Source organism: Protobothrops mucrosquamatus, unplaced genomic scaffold (genome assembly GCF_001527695.2).
Source record: "Protobothrops mucrosquamatus isolate PMUCROS unplaced genomic scaffold, P.Mucros_1.0 scaffold14, whole genome shotgun sequence".
Classification (NCBI taxonomy): domain Eukaryota; kingdom Metazoa; phylum Chordata; class Lepidosauria; order Squamata; family Viperidae; genus Protobothrops; species Protobothrops mucrosquamatus.
The window spans coordinates 1,632,020-1,641,947 of record NW_015386401.1 but is presented as its reverse complement, the minus strand read 5'-3'; the positions used below and the strand labels follow the sequence as shown (position 1 = coordinate 1,641,947).

At 44.3% G+C, this 9,928-nt stretch overlaps 1 protein-coding gene across 1 annotated transcript in view; it reads right to left on the bottom strand.

The window, feature by feature from the left end:
- Positions 1-7,810, bottom strand: part of TMEM59L (transmembrane protein 59 like) — a 34,052-nt gene extending 26,242 nt beyond the window's left edge. The window contains exon 1 of the mRNA XM_015810684.1: positions 7,592-7,810. Coding sequence (XP_015666170.1) covers positions 7,592-7,810 — 219 coding nt within the window. The remainder of the gene's footprint in view (positions 1-7,591) is intronic.
- Positions 7,811-9,928: the final 2,118 nt, after the last annotated feature.

Genomic DNA, 9,928 nt, shown 5'->3' with positions numbered 1-9,928 from the left:
TTATAATTTTTCTAATAACAGGTTTATTTAATATATATTTTAATTTGGTTTTTAGATATTTATTGTATAGCTCTGTTTTTACTTACCTGTAAGCCGCCCTGAGTCCCTCGGGAGAAGGGCGGGGTATAAATTAAAGTATTATTATTATTATTATTATTATTATTATTATTATTATTATTATTATTATTATTATTATTATCATTAAAATTAATAAGAAGATACGATAATCCAAATTGGGAGGGAAATACACCCTGCCAGCAATCAGAACACATTTATACTTTCCAGACGAAACCCTGAAAGCAGCCAGTTGAGATGGAAAAGTCTTAATTTGTCTTACCTTGGTTACCTATCTGAAATCTGCGAAAATCATTTAAGATGACCCTTGTTGGAAACAGCCTATTGGGGCTAAAAGAACACCTGGTTTGCTTTAAAGGGGTGAGTTCACACAGGTACTCCTCAACTCTGGTGTCCTGCCATTGTGCTGTGGGGGGAGGGGGGATGGCATGCTTGGGATTTTCTGCTTTGCTATTCACTTGGGAATTAGGGAGGGGGATTGTCTTCGGAGATGAGACAGACTCCTTCCCAGCTGTTTTTTGCCAGGTTCCAAGGCCATCGCACCCTGAATGTGAACTGTTATCTGCCTAACACCTCAGCGGTCTCAAAATTTCTTCTCGGCATCTCATTGGCTGCCGGTGGGCTGGTCAGGGGGAAGCGGGACTTGGGACTGGAGAAACCAAAATAATTGCTTTGTGCTTTGCGTGGGACCCTCAGATTCCGCCTGACTTTACTGCATCCACATTCTCTCAGTAAAAGTTCTTTTGTTTCAACTCAATGGATTCAAGAGTCTTGCTTTCCTGAGGGGGCAGGTCTGACACAGTTAAGCCCCAAATTTCTGTTACTAAACAAGGCAGTTGTTAAGTGAGTTGTGCCTCATTTTATGACCTTTTTTGGCACCGTTGTTAAGGGAATCACTTGCGATTGTTAGGTGAATCATGTGGTCGTTAAGTGGACTGGGTTTCCCCCATTGACTTTGCTTGGGGGGAGCCAGCTAGGAAAGTTACAAATGGCAACCACATGACACTGTCATAAATAAGTGTTGGTTGGCAAGCACACTAACACTGATCACGAGACCAGGGGGATGCTGCAATGGTCATAAGTGTGAAAAAAGGTCATGTCACTTTCTCGTGCCGTTGTAACTTCAAATGGTCACTAAATGAATGCTTGTAAGTTGAGGACTAACTCTATTTCATATGCTTTTAAAGTGCTTTCTCAGGGATTTATGGGCTAAAAATCATGTGTATTTAACTAATATATTATAGGAACCTTCCTGTGGAATTGGAAGAGTCCTTGAAGGCAGGACAAGCCCAGCCACAAGGCAGAATGAAACCATCACCCTAGGCCAGGGGTAGGCAACCTTGGCTCTTTTATGACTTGTGGACTTCAACTCCCAGAATTCCTGAACCAGCATGGCTCAGCTTGGAAACCTCTCCCTTTCCCCTCAGCACGGCTGGCTCAGGAATTCTGGGAGTTGAAGTCCATGAGTCATAAAAGAGCCACGGTTGCTTACCCCTGCCCTAGGCAACAGATGCTGGAGGCCTTCAACGTGCTCCACATCTTTTCTTAAGATGGAGCGACAGGTAGTCCTCGACTTACCACAGTTCATTTAGTGACCGTTCAAAGTTACAACGGAGCTGAAAAAAGTGACCTATGACCCTTTTTCACACTTAGGACCATTGCAGGGTCACATGATTTACATCCCAATGCTTGACAACTGATTCATATTTATGACGGTTGACGTGTCCCAAGGTCACGTGATCCCTATTGTGATCTTCTGACGAGCAACGTCAACGGGGAAACCAGACTCACTTAACAACCAGGTTACTTAACTTAAAAATAGCAGTGATTCACTTAACCAATGTGGCACGAAGAGTCGTAAAATGGGGCAAAACTCACTTAACCAATTTGTCACTTAGCAACATGAATTCTGGGCTCAATTGTGGTCGTAAGTCGAGGACTACCTTTACTATGCAAGGGAGTCGTGCCTGATCTTAGCATCTTTTGTAATTTCAAATGATCACTAAATGAATGGTTGCATAAGTCAAAGACCCCCCGTATATCAGTTTTAGCTTCAGAAGGGCTTCTGCTGGCGCATAAGTTGTGGGTGATCCTGGATTTTCAACTTCTCCTAGAACAGCAGAAGGAAGCTGTGCCCAAGGATGACTTTGCCCAGCTTCAGGTGGTATACCTATTTATTTATGTGTCTATAGAGATTCTCAGTCACCCAGAACACGATTGTCCCAAAAGAGCTTTTTCAAGAAGCAGCTGGATTTTCTTGTTTTTCTTTGAAGACGTTTCCCTTCTCAACCAAGAAGCTTCTTCAGCTTTGAGTGGATGGTGGGGAATGGAAGGATTTATACTCCTTCCAGACAGCTGGTCATTTGCATTCTTTCAGAGAGTCCTTGAGCCCACCTGGAGGTTTGTCTGTGTCCTCAGGGTCACCTGAGTGGTGCAAATGGGTGTGGAGCCTTCTTGGAACTGCTGAAAGGACTGTGTTGTAGACTGGAGGTAAATGATGTCATATCCCCCTCCTCTGTTGAGAGAGGGCTGTTCAGTTTTGACCTAGATGGCCTCTTTGACCCCTCTTTCAAACCAATCAGTACATATTTATTTATCTACTTAGAGAATTTATATGGCCGCCTACTCTCTTTCAGTGACTCTATATGGCTTACAAACAATAAAAAACCCAACTGGTATTTTTCCCTGGCAACGTTCACTCATGACCTTGTCACCCCAGATATGGACTACTGCAGTATGCTCTACAAGGGATTGGCCCTGAAGACTATTTGGAAGCTACAACTGGTGCAAAATATAACAGGTTATATATACTACGGGTGGTCCTTCACGTATGATCACAATTTGGATGGGAAAATTTATTGGTTAGTGACATAGAGGCATCATGTGACTGCACCTAATGTTACAACCTTTTTTTGCCATGGTCATTAAGTAAATCACTGCAGTCGTTAAGCAATTCCAGCTTCCTCCATTGACTTTGCTTGTTGGAAACTGGGTGGAAAAGTTGCAAACGTCATAAATGCGAGTCAGTGGCCACATGCCCAAATTGCAATCATGTTTGCCAGGGGGACGGTGTGACGGTCACAATTTCAAGGCTGCACGTAACCTTTTTTCAGTGCTGTCAAACTGTCGTTAAATGGTCATAAATTGAGGACTATCTGTAATACAGTACAGACAAAACTAATATTGTCCTACAACACCAGCATTCATGAGCTGCATTGGTTTCTGGTTTGTTTCAGGTGCAATTTATTGTGCTGGTTATAACTTTTAAAGTCCAACATCAAGTTTTACATCGCTTGAGGCCTGGTTGTTTATGAGACAACTTTTTCCACCCACAATCTTTCCATCCAGTCAAGCCTGCAGAGAGTTTTGTTAAAAGTCCCCACATCTCACAAGGGGCAGTGGGACAGGATTTTAACTATGATGTGCTTGTTTGCTTGTGTGCCATCTTTTGCAAGTGATTGTCCACTAGGATCTCGGAGTCCTAGTGGACAATCACTTAAATATGAGCCAGCAGTGTGCTGCAGCTGCCAAAAAAGCCAACACAGTCCTAGGCTGCATTCACAGAGGGATAGAATCAAGATCACGTGAAGTATTAATACCATTTTACAATGCCTTGGTAAAGCCACACTTGGAATATTGCATCCAGTTTTGGTCACCACGATGTAAAAAAGATGTTAAAAAAGATGCTGAGACTCTAGAAAGAGTACAGAGAAGAGCAACAAAGATGATTAGGGGACTGGAGGCTAAAGCATATAAGGAACGGTTGCTGGAATTGGGAATGTCTAGTTTAATGAAGAGAAGGACGAGGGGGGACATGATAGCAGTCTTCCAATATCTCAGGGGCTGCCACAAAGAAGAGGGAGTCAAGCTATTCTCCAAAGCGCCTGAAGGCAGGACAAGAAGCAACGGATGGAAACTGAGTAAGGAGAGAAGCAACTTAGAACTAAGGAGAAACTTCCTGACAGTTAGAACAATTAATCAGTGGAACAACCTGCCTCCAAAAGCTGTGAGTGCTCCAACCCTGGAAGTTTTTAAGAAGAGACTGGACGGCCATTTGTCTGAAATGGTATAGGGTTTCCTGCCTGAGCAGGGGTTGGACTAGATGACCTCCAAGGTTCCAACATAATAATAATAATAATAATAATAATAATAATAATAATAATAATAATAATAATAATAATAATAATAATAATAATAATAATAATAATGCAGTGTGGACCTATCCAACACACCTTTCTCCTCTTTTCCCCACAATAACCTTGTGAGGTGGGTTGGGCTGAGACCAAGACTGGCCCAAGGACACCCAAAGTTCCTCCCTCCTGTTCAACATCCCACTGAGAAATACAGACAGTCCTCGACTTACGACCACAACAGAGCCCAAAATTTATCTTGTTAAGTGATATATTTGTTAAGTGAGTTTTGTCCCATTTTATGACCTTTCTTGCCACAGTGGTTAAGTGAATCACTGCAGTTGTTAAGTTAGTAACACAATTGTTAAGTGAATGTGGCTTCCCCATTGACTTTGCTTATATCAGGAGGTCGCAAAAGGGGATCATATGACCCCCGGGACACGGCAACTGTCATAAATATGAGTCTTTGCCAAGGGTCTGAATTTTGATCACATGACCATGGGGATGTGGCACTGTCATAAGCGTGAAAAAAGGTCATAAGTCACTTTTTCCAATGCCGTTGTAATTTCAAACGGCCAGTAAAAGAACTATTATAAGCCGAGGACTACCTGTATAAGATCCAGGCCCTCACTTCTAATATTTAGTAAACACCTGAAAATATTGCTTTTTCAAGATGCATTCAGGGCCACAGATGTATATAGCCAGAGATCCCTGATGATACATGATAGCAGCTTTTCTGATTTTTTTAAAATGCTGGGATAATTATAATAATGTTATTTGTGTTATTGAATTTTTGACAGAGCTTTCAAGTTATTCTTTGCTTGATTATTTATTTATATCCCACTTTATTCTTTCTACAAATAAGTTGAAGAATGTATCCAACATACCCTCCCCCTACTATTTTCCCCACAACAATCCTGTGAGGTGGGTCGGACTGAGAGAGAAGGACTGACCCAAAGTCACCCAGCTGGCTTTCATGCCTAAGGCGGGACTTGAACTCACAATCTCACACTTTCTAGCACGGCACCTTAATCACTAGACCAGGGGTAGGCAACCTTGGCTCTTTTACGACTCGTGGACTTCAACTCCCAGAATTCCTGAGCCAGCCATGCTGAGGGGAAAGGGAGAGGTTTCCAAGCTGAGCCATGCTGGCTCAGGAATTCTGGGAGTTGAAGTCCCCGAGTCATAAAAGAGCCAAGGTTGCCTACCCCTGCACTAGACCAAACCGACTCTTTGATCTTGTATTGTTACTCTGACTTGGGAGCTGATTAAGTGGCATAAAAACAGATGCTGCCAATAAAATAACCACTCAGGAGAAAATAGTTTTCTCCATGCGGCCTGCCCTTTAAGCTTCCAAACAGGAAACAGAATTTGGATAACACCACTTTGACATTCGAATCATATCAGCTGGGCTTTTTAATTTCTCCAACAAGGTATGCCGGCTGTTTTTAAAAAAAGAAAAAAAAATGAAATGTAGCCTGCTCCAGGACTTTCGCTTGTTTAATTCAAAAAAAGCCCGCATCTCATATTATGAATTCCTTCGGGATAACTTGACATGATTTGAGCATGACGGATGCATTTTGGCGAGAGACACAGAGGAAATCCCTTCATATCTATTGCAGAAGATAAATGTGATTTAAGACCTTCCATCCGGTATGGGAACAAACTTCATTGAAATGTTGGCATGGAGGACAAGGTTTTGACTTTTTATTTCACTGCAGAAACGGGGACCGAAAAGCACCAAAGCTCAGCCTTGCTTTCCATGAGAGTAAAATATGCTGAATGCAACTTATAATTGCTTCCATGTAAACATGCACAGATCTGGAGAAGCAGCTTGGACACTTTTCCAAAGACCGTTTTCAAGCGCAATACAGGTGCAATATAAGCAGTCCTGCACTTACGACCACAATTGGGCCAGAACGTCTATCACTAAACAATGCAGTCATTAAGTGAGGCAGGCCCGATTTTACAACCTTTCTGCTGTGGTCTTTAAGCAAATTCCAGCTTTGACTTTACTGGTTGGAATCCTCCAGGGAAGGTCGCCAGTAACAATCACTTGAACCCGGGACACTGCAACCTTCATGAAAACAGGTAGTTCTCGATTTACAACCACAATTGAGCCCAAAATTTCTGTTGCTAAGTGAGACATTTGTCCAGTGAATTTTGCCACATTTGATGACCTTTCTTGCCACAGTTGTTAAGTGAATCACTGCAGTGGATAAGTTAGTAACAACATTGTTAAGTGGATCTGGCTTCCCTATTGATTTTGCTTGTCAGAAAGTTACAAAAGGGGATCTCATGACCCCGGACGCTACAACCGTCATAAATACGAGTCAGTTGCCAAGCGTCTGAATTTTGATCACATGACCATGGGGAGGTTGCAATGGTGGCAAGTGTGAAAAAATGGTCATAACTCACGGCACTTTTTTCAGTGCTACTGTATTTTTGAACGGTTGTTAAAGGAACGGTTTTAAGTCAAGGACTGCCTGTATTAATAATTTCCAGCAAGTTCAATAGGATTTACTCTCAGGCAAGTGGGAACATCATTGCAAACTCAAGCACACGTGCATTATAGAGTTCTGATGTGGCATTCATAAAAGGCCGGATTCAAATGCAGCAATGCAGAATTTCGGGCATAAAATGGGTGTCCACCAAGGGAGGGAGAGTGTGTCAGGGGGTCAGACTGACCCCCCTCCAGCAAGCCAAAGAGGCAGAGGATAAACTAAATTAGGCTTCTGCAAAAAAAAAAAAAAAAAAAAGCAGGCTGCAGAATTATACCCTGGGTAAAAATAAGTATTCAAAATTATAAAGGAAAAAATGTGTGGGGTTGTTTTTTTTTTTGTTTTTTTTTTTTAAAAAAACTCGATTATTGCAAATCTGTCCGACTGTCTCCCCTTTTCTTAAGCTTGGGGAAAATGGTCGCTTTCCTCCAATCCATTTTCTGTAAGCAAAGATAGCTTGGTGATGATGTGTGTCCCCCCCCCTACACCATCCTCCGCCTTTTGCACAGAGCTTCGTCGTTGTGATGGAGCTGAGGTTCTGTCCCCGGCTTTCTCCGCCTGCATCGCGCAGCCACGGATACAGGTAGCTGCGGATATGCAGAGGCCACAAATAGGGATGCGGGAACCAGAAATAACAGATCTGGAAAATATGGATGCCTTTAAAAGAAAATCATTTTTTTTTCCCTCTTGGAAGAGAAGGAAAACAGCTGAGGCGGGGGCAGATCCCCCCCCCCGGGAAGGGGGGAGATGGGGAGGCTGATTTATATGATCGTCTCCCCCGTTATTCGACTATTGAGCTTTTTTAAAATATAATTTGCAAACGCCCCTCTCCCCCCCCCCCCGCCTCCCCGTCCCCGGCCTCTCTCTCCCCGCGGCGATGGCTACCTTGGCGGCGGCGGCGGCGGCGGCGGCATCGGGGCTCTGCCGGAGGCTCTGGGCGCACCGCGCTTGGCAAGCTGAGATGTCGCCCAGCTGAGCGGCGAAGGGATCGGCGTCCTCGGAGGGCGGAGGCGGCGGCGGCGGCGAGGAAGGAGCCGCCAGAGCCAGGCACGCGAGGGCCACCGCCGCGGCCAGCAGCTGCAAGAGCGCGGCGCTCGCTGCCATCGCCCCGGCCGGAGGGTGTCCTGGGGAGGGGACCGCGCGCGGGCCTTTTTTTGCCACGGGAGGCGGCGGCGGCGGCGGCGGCGGCGGCAGAGAGGAGGAGGAGGAGGAACGAGGCGAGCCGGCGATGGCAGCCAGAAGCGGGCGCAGGAGGAGCGGCGAGGCGTCGGGGGCGCGCCGGGCGAGCAGCGGAGCAGCCTGGGAGCGGCGGAGGGAGGGAGGGAAGCCGCCGTCGTGCCCGGGAGCGGGGCTGGCGAGGAGGCAGAGCGCGGCGGAGGCTGGGCGCGAGACGGGCAAGGGGGAGAGACGGAGGCGAGGCGGGACAAAGAGGCTTCGAGCAAGGGATGCCCCCGTGTGTGTGTGTGTGTGTGTGTGTCCCCGGGTAAAATGGCAAGAGAGAAGAGAAGAGAAGAGAAGAGAAGAGAAGAGAAGAGATCAAATGGATGGATGGATAGAGGAGAAGAGAAGAGAAAAGAGAAGAGAAGAGAAGAGAAGAGAAGAGATCAAATGGATGGATGGATAGTCAGAGGAGAAGAGAAGAGAGGCTATCAAATGGATGGATGAAGAGAAGAGAAGAGATCAAATGGATGGATAGAAAAGAGAAGAGATCAAATGGATTGATGGATAGAGAGGAGAAGAGAAGCTGTCAAATGGATGGATGGATGAAGAGAAGAGATCAGATGGATGGATGGATAGAGAAGAGGAGAAGAGAAGAGAAGCTATCAAATGGAGGGATGGATGAAGAGGAGAGAAGAGGAGAAGCTATCTAATGGATGGATGAAGAAGAGAAGAAAAGAATGCATCAAATGGATGGAAAGAGAAAAGGAGAGGAGAGAAGAGAGAAGCTATTTAATGGATGGATAGAGACAAGAGAAGAGAGAGAAGAGAAGAGATCAAATGGATGGATGGATAGAGAAGAGAAGAGAAGAGAAGAGAGGCTATCAAGTGGATGAAGAGAAGAAAAGCTATCAAATGGATGGATGGATGAAGAGAAGAGATCAAATGGATGGATAGAGAAGAGGAGAAGAAAAGAGAAGTGACCAAATGGATGGATGGAAAGAGAAGAGGAAAAGAGAAGAGATCAAATGGATGGATGGATAGAGAGAAGACAAGAGAAGCTATCAAATGGATGGATGGATGAAGAGAAGAGAAAATATTGGATGGATGGATGGATAGAGAAGAAGAGAAGATATCAAATGGGATGGATGAAGAGAAGAGGAGAAGCTATCTAATGGATGGATGAAAAAGAGAGAAGAAAAGAGAATGTATCAAATGGATGGAAAGAGGAGAGAAGAGAAGAGAGAAGCTATTTAATGGATGGATAGAAGAGAAGAGAAGAGATTAAATTCCTGCTGTCTCAGGAATTCTGGGAGTTGAAGTCCACAGTCATAAAGGAGCCATCATTCCCCACCTCTGCCCTACAGCCTTTTATCTCTACAAGGAGAGCTGAGCATCCATGATAGTGGTGAGCATGAAAATTCCTGCCAGTGGGAATCTCTTTCCTTCATGCTCCAGAGTTTTTTTTGGAAAATCTATTTTTGCAACAATTCTGGAGTTTCAGCCTTGCAAACACGAATTCCCTTGCAAATACTACATCCCAGCCCTAATTCCGGAGCCATGCATAATAGCAAACATTCAACCTGGTGATTGAACTTGTTTGGGCAATTTCACACACTGTGCATTGAACCATAAACTCAACAAATGGGTGAGTTCTCTCATACACAAGTAAAGCAAAACGGAAGAAAACTCGGGAGGAATGCCAATTAACTTTTCCATATTGCGTAGGATTTTGACTCAATTGAATGTGCTGCATAAATACATCCAAAAGCAATAGCATAGCCCTAAAACAGACTTCAGAACTTAAAAGAACGAAGGAACTCACCAAAATCCCTGTCAGAAAAACAGAGAAAAAATGTTCACTGAAGTATATGACATATGTGCCCCCTTAGGATCTTTGGTTCTTATAAAACTATTAAGTCCACCTTTCAAATTCACAATACAGGTAGTCCTCAACTTATGACCACAACTGAGACGGAAACTTCGATTGCTAAGTGATGTGGTCATGAAGTGAGTCATTTTGAGACTCTAGAAAGAGTGCAGAGAAGAGCAACAAAGATGATC